Source organism: Eschrichtius robustus, chromosome 13 (assembly GCF_028021215.1).
Source record: "Eschrichtius robustus isolate mEscRob2 chromosome 13, mEscRob2.pri, whole genome shotgun sequence".
NCBI lineage: Eukaryota > Metazoa > Chordata > Mammalia > Artiodactyla > Eschrichtiidae > Eschrichtius > Eschrichtius robustus.
Window position 1 is genome coordinate 91569504 of NC_090836.1, and position 14998 is coordinate 91584501.

General features: G+C 44.7%; 1 protein-coding gene across 2 annotated transcripts in view; it reads left to right on the forward strand.

Moving 5' to 3' along the window:
* Positions 1-14998, forward strand: part of ABTB3 (ankyrin repeat and BTB domain containing 3) — a 308462-nt gene that overhangs the window by 175923 nt on the left and 117541 nt on the right. For both annotated transcript variants that reach the window (XM_068561159.1, XM_068561160.1), the window contains exon 2: positions 9155-9304. In XM_068561159.1, coding sequence (XP_068417260.1) covers positions 9155-9304 — 150 coding nt within the window. The remainder of the gene's footprint in view (positions 1-9154; positions 9305-14998) is intronic.

Sequence of the window (14998 nt, forward strand, 5' to 3'; positions counted from 1 at the left end):
CCTCTTTTTCTTACACCTTACACCCAATTGGCAACTCCATCAGCTTTTCCTTCACTTCTCCTTTTTTTTTTTTTAAGATTTTTTTTTTGATGTGGACCATTTTTTAAGTCTTTATTGAATTTGTTACAATATTGCTTCTGTTTTATGTTTTGGTATTTTTGGCCGCAAGGCATGTGGGATCTTAGCTCCCCGACCGGGGATTGAACCTGCACCCCCTGCGTTGGAAGGCTGAAGTCTCAACCACTGGACCGCCAGGGAACTCCCCTCCTTCACTTTCTAGCATCTCCACCATAACTACTCTGGTTCTGCCCTGGCCACTCCCTACAGTCTGTTCTCAACCCACCAGCTGGAGTGACCCTCAGAAAAGGTCAGGTCACATCCCTCCTCAACTCCAAACCCTCCAGTGGCTCCCATCTTGCTCAGAGTAAAAGCTGAAGTCCAGAGTCGCCTAGGAGACTGCACCCAGCCTGCCTTCATCACTTCTCTGGCCTTATCACCTACTGCTTTCCCCTCACTTTCTCTGTTCCTTCCTCCAACAAGCCAAACCCACCCCCTCAGACCTTTGCCCTCACATCCCCCCTGCTCTTCCCCCAAGATATCAGCCCTGCTCCCAGGCTCACTTCCTTCAAGTCTCTCTTTGAATGTCCCCTTCTCCGTGTGACCCCGCTACCCGACCCAGCACTCCCCATCCTCCTTTCCTGCTCTCTTTTTCTCCATGGCACTTACCACCCAGCTGGCTACATATTCTAATTATGTATTTGGAACACACATACCAAGATGGCAAGGATTTCCAGTATTTTGCTACTGGATCCTCAGTACCTAGAACCGTACCTAGCACCTAGTAGGCGCTCAGCTAATCCTCACTGAATGAATGAATGAACAGAGTATTTTCCCTTTGTTTTTTCTGCAGCTTTTCTTATTTATGCCATCAGTGTTAGAGCCGCACCATCGCCCCAGTGTCCCTGTGTGCCACGCACCATGTACAATGCCTTAATAACATCATGGCTGCCTCTGTGCCCTGCTCTAAAGGCTGACACTCCCTGACCTAGACTTTAATTAGTCCCCTTCACTCCTGAGCTGACTGCGAGGGAAAGCTGGCTGTATCTGGCTCACGTGGGGAGGGCCGCGTGTGGGGTCACCTTGGACTACTTCCTCCTTCGTGACCGGCCCCCCCATCCCCACCTTGTCCCTGCCCCTCTGCCTCAGTGCCCAGCATGCACACCGGGTACAGTTTTCTTACTGTCTCAGGATTTCCTCTCTGGACTGAGAGCTTCCTAAGAACAGGAACTTCTTTGAGTCTTGAGATCTCAAAAGTGGCATTTGAGTTGGGCCTTGAAGGATGAACATGAACTTGCTGGGCACCCGTCAAAAATGGAGATAATAGGTATAGAGATGAGGGAGAGGAAGAAATGGACATCGTGGGTGTCGACCACTCTTTTTAGAATTTCAGCTGAGAAAAGGGAAGAGAGAGAAACAGGGTAGCTGGAAGGTAAAGGTTTAGTTTTTAAGTCCAAACTTGTTTTGGCCCAATGCCCTCAATGGTCCACCCCTGCCTCCCGGTCCAGCCCCTTCTCCCAACTTCTGCACCCTCTTGTACCCTCTGTTCCAGCCACTATTATATGCAAAGCACATACCTCTGGGCCTTTGCTTTTCCTTGGAATGTCCTTCTCTAATTATCATCATCTTTATAATCATGATCACATTTGTTGAGCTATTTATAGGGTCCAAGATTTACATGTATTAACTCATTTGATCTTCCAGTGGCCTTATAAGGATTGTACAATGACCATTCCCGTATTATTCACAAGGAAACGGAGGTCCAGGGAGGCTAAATAGCATCCCTGGGCACCATTGCTGTGAAGTAGCTCAGATGCAATTCAACCTGAACGTTCATTCGGGCTCCAGAATCCACACTCTTTCAACTCTGCTGTAAGGCACTGCTTCCCCAGGTCCCCTAAGCTCCCCTGGGAAGCTGCCCTGACGCTCCCAGGCCAACTTGTGTTCACCCCCTGCACTCCACGGGGACTTCATGCACGCCTCTGCTCTGGCGTTTCTCCCGCAGTGGTTCAGCTGGTGGGGGCTCTGTCTCCCCTGCCAACCGGGAGTCTTTGAGAACAGAAATGTGTCCTACTGTCTTCATGGTGCTCAGTATTGGTGGTTGAATGAATGAATGGTCCATAGATATCTTCATATTCTTTTAAGGTTGGCATGCTTATTCCCCCTGTGTACGTCAGCCTCCACGGATGGGCATGTTATTGAACCCATTCCTGAAAATTCTCCATCTTTGTGTTTTCTACCTCTTATTTCTTTTGATGGTTTGGCTTCAGACTTCCTAAGAACTTTCCCTTTGAACATAATTCATTATGGGGCAGGGCACGGAAATGAACCATGGTCTGGATGTATCCTAATTGGAGTACGGCATGCCTTTCACAGATGAATGTGGTTGCCAAGCCAGTCCTGAATTTGTTTCCCACTGCCAAGTCTCTTAAAATAAAAAGGAATTTCCAAGCCGCTTGTACAAACATTTTAAAAAATCTGATAACTTCCTATCTTGTTTCTTAATAAACTGAACAGTAAAAGAAAACACTCTGGCACCGTGTTATTGAATTTCTAAATCTTTATCTTCAAAGAACTTCACTTGGATTATTAGCAAACATTTATCGACCCCCTTTTTTGTGACAGGTTGTCCATGTAGATTATCCCATTACAGCCTCCCAACCATGCTAGGAGGTAGATAGTATCAAACATGTTACAGAGGGAGAAACAGAGGCTCAGAGAGCCAAGTTGCAAGCCCCAGGCCACACAGCTGGGAGACAGCAAGGCGGGAATCTGAACCCAGCCAGGTCTGACCGGTGCCAGTTCGAGGGCTGGTCTGCTGCATCCCAGCTGCTTCCTTCCCATTTCTTAAAGCTGGGACTGGTGCCAGGACGCTCCACTTTAAATTCTGGGGATAACTTAGCAGAAAACAAAGCCTAGCCTGGCAAGCAGGACGTAGGAGAGTCTGTTCCCTTCTCACAGCCAGACACAGGCAAGGCAGAACCCCAGCCTGGGTCCAGGGTGCCAAGACCTACGTAGCTTCCTCCTCCTGCATCACCACCATCAACATCAAGGGGAGAATGGATGAGTGCTGATGGCTGTCTTATTTGGTTTTCTCTCGGTGGGTAAATAGCATCCTAGTCCAGTGATAGCATGGAGACACAGAGAAAAGCTGAGAGGAGAAAAAGGATGGCGCAGTTATATTTGCCAAGGAGCCATCCAATCGTATAGGAAGGTAGGCATTCAGGGAGGCAGAATTGCCCTGATCGCCCCATCGGAGACAGAATGCCAGATGTGGTTGGTCCAGGGGCCCACCCAGAGGAGCGGTTTTCATATTTTCTGTTCTAAATGCCCTAACCAAAAAGTTGTCTGTCTCCAGTCGCACAAGGTTTTGGAAAGATGATCTGCAAGACTATTTGAATCCAGACATTAAATAAACAAAACTGCACATTTGTGGGAACAGGCCATTTAGTAGACGCTTACTATAGGCTGGAGGCCTTAAATATTTATCTAGTTTAATCACTGCAATAAACTGATGCAGTAGATATTTTAACCCCTCTTTGCAGACACAGAAGCTGACTGGGGATCTGGGAAGTGCTTTGTCCAGGTTGCCCAGGGGACTGGGGCAGGATTGGAGCCTGGCTCTTTCAAGAGCCCATGGTCATGCCTGGCCCCTCTGTCCCACCTACAGCCAGTCAGTCCCAGGTTGGTTATGGCTGGAAATGTGGACATTCAAAGGCATTGGTTCATCCTCTTTTAGCACTGGCCAACCCCTTTGAAAATGTGAATGGATTTTCCCTTAGACAATGTACAACCCATCCCAAAGTAATAGATTTCAGTAAGGCCATGACCCCTTCAACATAGTGGACCCTCCCCTGTGATCACCTGCTCTCCAGGGGAATTATTTCCTTTAGGTCCAAGGTCATATTTGAACCTTAGGTTCCCCCTGTTTTTAAACTTGAGTCTTAATCACCAGGCTGTGGCTGTCCTTGGCTCCAGTAATGGAAATTGATGAGTGGTCCAAAACGGAGGCCTGCAGCTAACACTAAAATATGATACTGGGACCTTCTTAATGACCTAGTTGATTTTTATACAAAAAAATAAATGACTCTAGTTTATGTGTGTACCCCATATAAAGTCCTCAAAACAAAAGAAAAGAAAAAAAAGGAAAACCCTGGTATATAACCTTTGCATAATAGGTTCATTATAGATTTCCCAAATCCTAGTACTCTAGCTTTCAAAGCTTCTTGGAATAATTATATTTTCACATTTAAATGTCATAACCCTCTAAAAGAAGGAGGAATAATTCTGAGGGAAATTATTGATTCTTATGATGAAGCATAAAGTAGTCCAAAGCTGGGCTTATACACAGTAACTGACTTTCATCTCAGTTAACATATGTCAAGCACATACTATTGCTCAGCACATGCAAAGTAAGTTCTTTAGTACACATTGTCTCACTTCATCCCCACCCGCAGCAGCGCCATGAGGGAGGCAAGGCCATTCCTATCACTCCCATTTCACAGAAGAGGAAACTGAGGTCCAGAGAGGCTCTGTGACCTGCCCAAGGTTAAACATGGGTGGGAAGTGGCAGAGGCAGGACTGAAGCTCTGGGTTCCAGACTCCAAGACCCGTTTGCTTGTGCCTCAACTAACACGTGAAGCAATGTCTCAGATACAGGCCTGGGATAAGAACTTGCTGCACATAATACAATTACCGAGAAAGGCAATCCTGTGAGCACATGTCAGGGCCATTTGTACTTCATCCTCCCTGACATTCAGGGCTCACTTGCAGGTCTCCTTTGCTGTGAAGACCCTGATCACCACCCCGTCCCCCAGCGGAGGCCCTCATCCCCTGAACGTTGGGTCACGTGTCACACTGGGTCGTGGTCATCTGGTGTCATTTGCCGTGAGCACTGTTAAGGGTAGTAAATCTCTGAATTAAGAGTCAGGAACGTCAGAGGCCTCAGATGAGGGATTGGCCCAACATTCATTGCCATGGCAACGGCTACTTGCCTTGGCCTCTGACCAGATGTCTGGGCAGGTGAGCAAGCAGGAGGAAACAAAGATGACTCAGGGCGTCCCTGCCTGGGGTGATCGGGGGTGATGACTCAGCTGTTAAGAGAAAAGGACAGGCAGGAGGCCAGCCTTGGATGGTGGGCATTTCTGTGAAGGTCTTGTCTTTCCTGAAAAGCTGAGGATTCCTGAAGTGCAGAGATCGCCTCTCAGCCATCTCTGCATCCCGTGTGGAGCCTGGCCCAGCGCTAAGTAGTGTCCAGTAAATCGTCAATCTGTATTGTCCAATTAATGCCAACTTGTGAACTGGCCCAGCCCACAGTGTTTTTCAAACTGCCAGTCATGACCCACTAGTGGACCACGAAATCACTTTTGGTGCTGCAGACAGCACTTTTTATTGATAAGATAGAAAAGAAGTGAAGAGTGAAAAGAATAAAAATTGAGAGTGCCTCATACATAGTAAGGATCAGTGTTATTTTTCATGAACTTTTTTCACGGAAAACATGAAAAGTGTGTGTAGTAGTGGTGGTGGCGATGGTGTATGTGTGTGTGTACTGGGTCATGATGTAAAATACATTCTTTTTTTTGTAGTTTTTAAAAATTTTTATTGGAGTATAGTTGCTTTGCAGTGTTGTGTTAGTTTCTACTGTACAGCAAAGTGAATCCACTATATGTATACATATATCCCCTCTTTTTTGGATTTCCTTCCCATTTAGGTCACCACAGAGCACTGAGTAGAGTTCCCTGTGCTATACAGTAGGTTCTGATTAGTTATCTATTTTATGCATAGTGTCAGAAGTGTATATACTGTATCAATAGTGTATATACTATATCAATCCCAATCTCCCAATTCATCCCACCACCACCCCTTTCCCCCCTGGTATCCATACATTTGTTCTCTACGTCTGTGTCTCTATTTCTACTTTGTAAATAAGATTGTCTATACCAATTTTTTCAGATTCCACATATATATGTTAATATACGATATTTATTTTTCTCTTTCTGACTTACTTCACTTTGTATGACAGTCTCTAGGTCCATCTCCGTCTCTACAAATGACCCAATTTCGTTCCTTTTTATGACTGAGTAATATTCCATTGTATATATGTACCACATCTTCTTTATCCATTCCTCTGTTGATGGACATTTAGGTTGTTTCCATGTCCTGGCTATTGTAAATAGTGCTGCAATGAACATTGGGGTGCATGTGTTTTTGAATTACGGTTTTCTCAGGGTATATGCCCAGTAGTCAGATTGCTGGGTCATATGATAATTCTATTTTTAGTTTTTTAAGGAACCTCCATACTGTTCTCCATAGTGGCTGTACCAATTTACATTCCCACCAACAGTGCAAGAGGGTTCCCTTTTCTACACACCCACTCCAGCATTTATTGTTTGTAGATTTTGTGATGATGGCCTTTCTGACCAGGGTGAGGTGATATCTCATTGTAGTTTTAATTTGCATTTCTCTAATAATTAGTGATATTGAGCATCTTTTCATATCCTTGTTGACCATCTGTATGTCTTCTTTGGAGAAATGTCTATTTAGGTCTTCTGCCCATTTTTGGATTGGGTTGTTTGTTTTTTTGATATTGAGCTGCATGAGCTGTTTGTATATTTTAGAGATTAATCTTTTGTCAGTTGCTTCGTTTGCAAATGTTTTCTCCCATTACTGAGGGGAGAAAACATTTGCGTTTTCTCCCATTTTTGTCTTCTGTACGGTTTCCTTTGCTGTGCAAAAGCTTTTAAGTTTAATTAGTAAAATACATTCTTATTGAGTCTAAAATTTTTGAAAAACAATGGTTAGAGAACAATCTCAGTAACTTAACTTGACCAGCTTCCTGATTATAGGAACATTAAAATCTAATGGTCATTTGCATTTTTCATCCATTTATTCATTATTCATAAAAAAAAATCTACTATGGTTGCCTTCTCCACTGTGTCAGCCTGTTAGGTGTGAAGGTGAAACATTCAGAACAAGTGACTGGTTCAGTGTGGCTGGAGCCACTAATTAGGCAGCAGGGGCCAGAGGAGGTGTGTGATGGGTGCCACCTCACGCCTGTCCATCTTCAAAGGAGAAGCCTTTGGTTTTTTTTTTTTTTTTTAACCATCTTTATTGGAGTATAATTGCTTTCCAATGGTGTGTTAGTTTCTGCTGTATAACAAAGTGAATCAGCTATAAGTACACATATATCCCCATATCCCCTCCCTCTTACATCTCCCTCCCACCCTCCCTATCCCACCCCTCTAGGTGGTCACAAAGCACCGAGCTGATCTCCCTGTGCTATGTGGCTGCTTCCCACTAGCTATCTATTTTACATTTGGTAGTGTATACATGTCAGTGCTACTCTCTCACTCGTCCCAGAGGAGACTTTGTTTGCTGAGCTTTTGTGTTTCGAGCAGGGTGAGAAGTGGACTTGAATTTTTTTTTTTTAAACATCTTTATTGGAGTATAATTGCTTTACAATGGTGTGTTAGTTTCTGCTTTATTACAAAGTGAATCAGTTATACATATACATATGTCCCCATATCTCTTCCCTCTTGCGTCTCCCTCCCTCCCACCCTCCCTATCGCACCCCTCTAGGTGGTCACAAAGCACTACCAAACGTAAAATAGATAGCTAGTGGGAAGCAGCCGCATAGCACAGGGAGATCAGCTCTGTGCTTTGTGGACTTGAATTTTGACCTTTGCGTTCTGTCTGTCCCCTCACCCTGACGGTTGGCTTAAATAATTCAGCACCTGTATATTGATACTGCTTTATTGTACCCCAGTTGTTTTGTCACTGGCAGTCTTGTTTCTCCAGTGAGTTTATCCTTGAATACGTCTTCTGCTTCTTTTCCATCTCCTAGCAGGATTGGGAATACTGTAGGCACTCAATAAGTGCTTCCTACTTATTGACAGCTACTTTTTGTTCAGGTCCCTGCTGAGATATCCCTTTATTCCTCATCTTCTCCTACCACAGAGCATGTGTCATTTGGCTTTGTGGTTATGTGTGTAACAGTCCATCTCCTTCACTTAGACTGTGAGCCCATTGAGAACAGGGAGTATGAGTATTCTGTCCATCACCGTATCCTCAGCCCCTAACTTAGCACAATGACTGCCTTGTTCATTGTCTCCTCAGTGATTGACACTTGGTAGGTGTATCTGTTAGTTATCACCACAATAATGCTGAGTAGCAAATAACCCCAGTGACATATTAAATTAGCATTTGCTTTTGTGGGGCAGCTCTAAGCTGCAGACTGTTACTGGATTGGCTCTGTCTCTCACCTTTCTTAGACCAGCAGGCTAACCAGAGTGTGTTTTTCTCATAACAAGGGCAAAAACACGAAAGAACAAGTTCAGCCACACAGGTGCTTTTCAGGCCTTTGGTTCCATCATGTCTCTTACTATACCTTTGGCCAAAGTTCGTCAAGCCCAAAGTCAAGGAGCAAGAAAGCACACTCTGCCTATGGAGGCTGGGGAGGATATGGGAACAGTGATTATTTCTGAATAATCAACCAAAGTAAGTTCTCAGGTTCTCGCTAAATGTTCATGGAATGGAAAGGATGGGATGAAAATAATTGGATTCCAGGGATTTCCCATGGGTATTCACCATACAAGTTACAAAAGTCCATGGGGACTTTTCACCTCCTGACGTATAGCTCTACGGAGAAAGCCAGGGCCTTGTCTAACAGATAACAGCCCAGCCACCCAGAGTTAAATTTGCTGGGCACGTAAAGCAAGCTCTCAGAAGAATCCCAGCAGAGACTTCCTCCAGGGCGCTCGGGGCGGCAGCTGCCTCTGGGGCAGAGAGTGGGACAGTGACCGCTGGATTCTCTGCGTGGAAGGAATCCCTGCCAGGTCTGAGGAAATGATTTTCTTTTGTGTCCTTTGGAAATGTGTGCATACAGACGAATGCCACCGTGTTTGTTAAAATCAGCAAAAGACCTTTTAAAAGAGCTAGACATCGTTTCTAAGAGGATTCAGAGCCTTGGTTCCCATGTTGGCTTTGTGGTACCAGCCCTGGTGCGGTTTGAGGCTGTGCAAGGTTTTGCACCCCTCCTTTGGTTAACTGAACAATAACAATCTATTTTCCTTTCACTCTCTCTCCCCACCAACCACAGGGGTACTCTGCCTGCCAGACAGCCTGAACCTTCACCGAGACCCGCAGCGGACCAGCAAACCGGGAGAGCTGCCCATGTTCAGCCAGTCCGAGCTGAGGACCATCGAGCAATCCTTGCTGGCCACCCGCGTGGGCAGCATCGCGGAACTGAGTAAGTGGACGCTGGTTCTCTCACCCTCTCTGTTCCCAAGCGAGCGACTGCCCTTAGGGCAGTGCTTTGTAACCAGCCAGGGGATTCCTTTTACTGAGCACCTGCTGTGTACACACAACTGTGCTGATGGCCGTGGTGAAGGCAGCAGCTCTGGAATCAGGCAGACTGGTAAAGTTCCTGGCTCGGCCTCTGATGTCAAGTTCCTACCCTTTTCTGAGCCTCAATTTCCTTTTCTATAAAATAGAGAAATGATAATACTCAATAGTTGTGGCGATTTAGCAAGCTAATGCCCATAAAGGGGTTCACCACGGTGCCTGACACACAGTAAATCCTGCAAATGCTATTAATTTCTACAGTGGGATCACATCTCTCCTCTATTCAGAATCCTCCACTGGCTCCCCATCTGATCCATAGGAAAGGCCAAAGTCCTCAGAATTACGTCCAGTCTCACCCACCTGTGTTCCTCAGACATCTTCTTCCACTCTCTCCCAAGGCCCACTTAACTCAGCCACACTGGCCCCTGTTGTTCCTTGGACATAGCAGGCATACCTTAGGGCCTTTGAATGTACTATTCCTTCTCCCTGAACCACTCTCATCCTCCAGGTATCCACATAGCTTGCTCCCTTGTTATCTTCAAGTCTCACCCAAATGTTACCCCTTAATGAAGCTTTCCCTAACCACCCTATTTAAAATTATAGCACCCTGAGGACCCTAATCCCTCTTCACTGCTTTACCTTTCTTCCCAGCTGTTACCCTATGACATACTCTATTTTTTTTGTTTGTTTTTCAATAACAGCTCCACTGAGATAGAATTCATATCCAGTTCACCTACTTAAAGTATATCATCATTCAGTGGCTTTTAGTATATTTACCAAGCTATTCAAACATAACCACAGTCAATTTTAGAACATTTTCATCACCCCAGCAAGAAACCTGATAACCATTAGCAATCATTCCCCTCCCTCCTTCCCCTAGTCACACTCTATAGTTTACTCATTAATTTTTTTTAATTGTCTGTTTCCCACTACTAGAATATTTTTTCATGGAGAGTACACATATTTGTTTTGTTTGTTGTTGTAACCTCAACACCAAGAGTGATGCTTGACACATAGTAGGCCCTCAGGAAATATGAAGAAGGAAAGAGAGAGAGACAGAGACAGAGAGAGAGAGACAGCGAGACATGGGGAGAGAGAGAGAGAGAGAGAGAGAGAGAGGGAGAGAAAGGGGCAGAAAGGTGGAGAGAAGAAGGCTGGGGTGTCCCAAGTTTGAGCAATGATTGCTGTGCTTGTATATCCCCTAATTCGGGACTGTGCTTTCTGAGTCTGGCCAACCAGAGGAAAATAAAACTATTTACTTATGATCCAGTTGATTGTCAAATGACATAGCCGTGTGTTAGTTCTGGATGGAACTGGAGCATTGATCTCAGAAATGCTAGAGTATGTTAAGTTATGAGTTGGTGTGATATTCTAGAAAATTCTGAACTATAAAAGAATTCAGGACCCATAAAGCAACTCGTGCCTCTTCCCCAAAATTCCCTGTACACCGGGGACAAGCATCCACCCTTGAGTATACGACATGCACCTCAGAAAAGGGAAGCAGTAGCCGATTCAAGCCATTAGGGGGTCCTTATGGTCACTAGAGTTACTTTCCTGGCCCCTGAACTTGGAAATTGTGCTTGCATTCCCATCAAACCCCTGAAGTCATAAGATGCCTCTGATTACAGGGTCTTCCAGCCACTGGTCAGTTGTATGATTGTTCTTAAACTTTTGCCATGGACCCCTTTGGCAATCTGATGAAGCTTATGGACCCTGCCTCAGAATAATTTTTTTTAATTTATTAATTAATTTATTTATTTTTGGCTGTCAACACAGGGTCTTCGTTTCTGTGCGAGGGCTTTCTCTAGTTGTGGCAAGCGGGGGCCACTCTTCATCGCGGTGCGTGGGCCTCTCACTATCGCGGCCTCTCTTGCTGCGGAGCACAGGCTCCAGACACACAGGCTCAGTAGTTGTGGCTCACGGGCCTAGTTGCTCCGTGGCATGTGGGATCTTCCCAGACCAGGGCTCGAACCCGTGTCCCCTGCATTAGCAGGCAGATTCTCAACCACTGCGCCACCAGGGGAGCCCCCAGAATAATATTTTTAAATGCAAAAAATAAAGTGCATAAGTTTATAAAGGAAGCTAATTATATTAAAATACAGTTATCAATATATTTTTACCTAAACTGTGATACAGTAATTCTATGCCTTTTTTATTAGAACATTATAAAACAAGATCTAGCAGCAGCTCTGATGACCCATTATTTTGAGGTAGTGATGTGTGTGAAGGATATTTTGAGATATCTGCAACAATTGGAACGGGATAAGGAAAAATCTGCATTTTAACAGCTCCCCAGGGATTCAGATGTAGGCGGTCCAAGCAGCTCCCTTGGGGAAACATCTCAAAGAAGAAATGCCATACTGTTTGGGACTCTGCAAATTTCCAAGACATGCCCGTGACCTTGGAAAGGCCGAATCTGGCTACAGGGCTGGTTCATGTCTGTGTGGGCGCAACCTAGGAAGAGGTCCCCACGCATTCTTCGCTGGGGTCTCAAAAGTTTGTCCTGCGATATTTTAAGGGCCCCTCCTAGCACCTGGGCTGGGGCCCTGCTCAAATCCGGTTCTTCTCTTGCAGGAAAGGATTTGCTAAACAAATCTGCACTTCACCTAAGCAGGCAGCATGCAGGAGTGGCTTGCCACGTAAATTGTCTCTAAGGACAGTTTGCTCTGTAAATTAAATGCTGTCATTTTCGTTGAATGTTGACTTTCACATATGAATTGTTGGCACACAGATGGGTGCTGCTAATTACGAATAGGTTCCCTACGTTCATTAAGTCAGCCCTGTAGAACGTGTGCGCAGTAGCACGTTGATCAGCCACATCGGCGACAGAAGGTAATAAAATTGCCTTCTTTTCTGATCTGACTATAATTTAGACTGGCTTGCTCTGTGGTCTGAATCAATACAGCCTTGTTCTCTCTGTGTACATAGAGAGCTGTTCTTCATATTCAAAGGTTACTCTGCCAGTGTGGATTCCAGAAACCACTGTTGTTGCAGCAAAGGCTAGATGGAAAGAGTTCGTTCCCAGCCATCCCTGCTCTTCTTGAACCAGGCTGTTCAGGGTTGAGGGCAGAGCCCCTGACTATGGCCTTCTTCATAGCCAACAATAATAATAGCAGCCCCTGATGCTGTTGACCTGGTGATCTATGAAAAATCTACATGAGCTATTTCCAATGTAACCATTATTATCCACATAGATGTGGGCGTGGAGGCAGGAAGGGGACAAACAACTTGTCTAAGATCAACCACACCTGTGAGCTGATGGCTGAAATTGAGTCCAGCTCTCAAGGCAGAGTTTCCACCACTAGGCGTGACTCCCTGTCTCTGGGGGAAGCCCAGGTGTTTCTACATGATACAGGTGGAATGAGAGCCCGCCTCTGTAAGATCATCATGTTTGTCAGATCTGTGTTCCTTCCAGGTCTGAGGATCGCAGCTTGCTCTGTAGGATGTATTGGGGATGCTCTCCTCAAAACTAAACTGGAGACGTGAGAATTCACAAAGGTTACCTAGTATTTCACCAGCACCTAGATGGCAGGACTCCCCTGCCCGCTGAGACTTCTGCCTGTATACCCCCTGCTTCTATCCTCAGGGCATCTTATTAGAATCCAGAACTGTCTTGCTCAGTGGTGATGTCCAGAGCACTTTCTTTGTCCAGCCTGTTATGGCTTGGGGTGAAAATATATCCACTACTTCCGGACCACCTACTGCATGCCAAGTGCTTTAAATATATTAAAGGTATTTTTATTCTCATTTCATAGATAAGAAAACTAAGACCTGGAAGGATAAATGTTTTGCCCAGAGCCACACAGCTAGGAAGTGGCAGAGTCACATTTCAAACCGTTTTTCTTTTTCTACTTTTCTGCATCCAGTTCAGCTTTGCATTCTAAGCACCTAACACATCGCCTGTAGCTTAGGAAATATCTGTTGAATGGCAAATAAATACATGAATGACCCACAGTGAACTAGTCTGTGAAACAAAAGCTGAAGAAAATGCTACAGGGGAGGGGAACTCTTAATGAAACTCTTATCAAATATTAAATACTCTATTGAACTGAACTTTGAACTCAGAGAACTAGAGCTGAATCTCTGTATGTCAAATTATTTGAATGAGAAGCTAAATCAGGAGACCACAAAGGTCCACAAACTGACACAGGCCTGGTGATTCTTAACTGTGAGCCCAAGGAAATTCGCAAGGCAATGCTTAGAGTCTGGTGGGCAGACCGGGTCTTCTTACCTGAACCAGGTCAGGAGTAGGTCTGGGGGAAGCTGGTCTGTCCCGTCTCCTCCATTGAGGCCATAAGGAAAGCAGAGGCTCTGGCTATTCTCATTTCTTTTTTGAGAGAACAGAAGTTAAGGCTACTTTATTTTATTTTATTGGTTTTCTTTTTTTTTTTTTTAATTTTTATCAGGGTATAGTTGATTTACCATGTTGTGTTAGTTTCATTTGTACAGCAAAGTGAATCAGTTGTACATATACATACATCCACTCTTTTTTTTTTTAGGTTCTTTCCCCATATAGGCCATTACGGAATATTGAGTAGAGTTCCCTGTTCTATACAACAAGTTCTTATTAGTTATCTATTTCATATACAGTAGTGTGTGTATGTCAGTCCCAATCTCCCAATTTATCCCTCCCCTCCTTATCCCCTGGTAACCATAAGTTTGTTTTCTACATCTGTGACTCTACTTCTGTTTGGTAAATAAGTTCATTTGTACCCTTTTTTTTAGATTCCACATATAAGCAACTTCATATGATATTTGTCTTTCTCCGTCTGACTTACTTCACTTAATATGACAATCTCTAGGTCCATCCATGTTGCTGCAGATGGCATTATTTTGTTCTTTTTTATGGCTGAGTAATATATACCACTGTATATATGTACCACATCTTCTTTATCCATTCCTCTGTACCAACTTGACTCTGCATTTGGTCCCATCAATCCCACATTTGTGTCCTCCAAGATCTTGTTGCAGCCCTTCTGCCCGACATTCCCTACCTTGCCCCCAAGCTCCCAATTAAAACTGCATTGGACAGTCATTAATTAGAGTAATTGCTTTCTGCTGTTTAAAGGGGAAAAAAATGAGGGCTTCATCGAAAAATGCCTCTTTCTGTTTTCCTTTCACACTAAACTGTGGACTTGTTGTTCCCACTCAATGAGTTCATCAAAATGGGGCCATTAATTTACAACTGTGCATAAAAAGGTTTCTGGGTTGTCTCCCCTTGGTGTCACCAGAAAGAAAAACAGCCCTTATTGCTTGGACAAGGGGGTCTCTCGAATGCAAATGGGATCTTTTCAGAAGGTCCTGCTGCCTCCAGCCCCTAGAATGCACCTGTGACCTTTTCAGGTGGTCAAGTGGCCACTGGCCTCTTGGTATTTCTCGAATGTTCCACTCCACAACAGGGCCTTTGCATTTGCTCCTCCTTCTGCCTAGAAGGCTTTTCCCTTGATTTTTACAAAGCTCCTCCCTCATTTCATTCAGGCCTCTGCTTAAATGTCACCTCCTCAGAGAGGCCCTCCTATGACAGCCCCACTCACTTAACCCTCCCTGCATCACTGCTTTCTATACACACTTCCTGCTTTAATTTTCTTCATAGCACTTA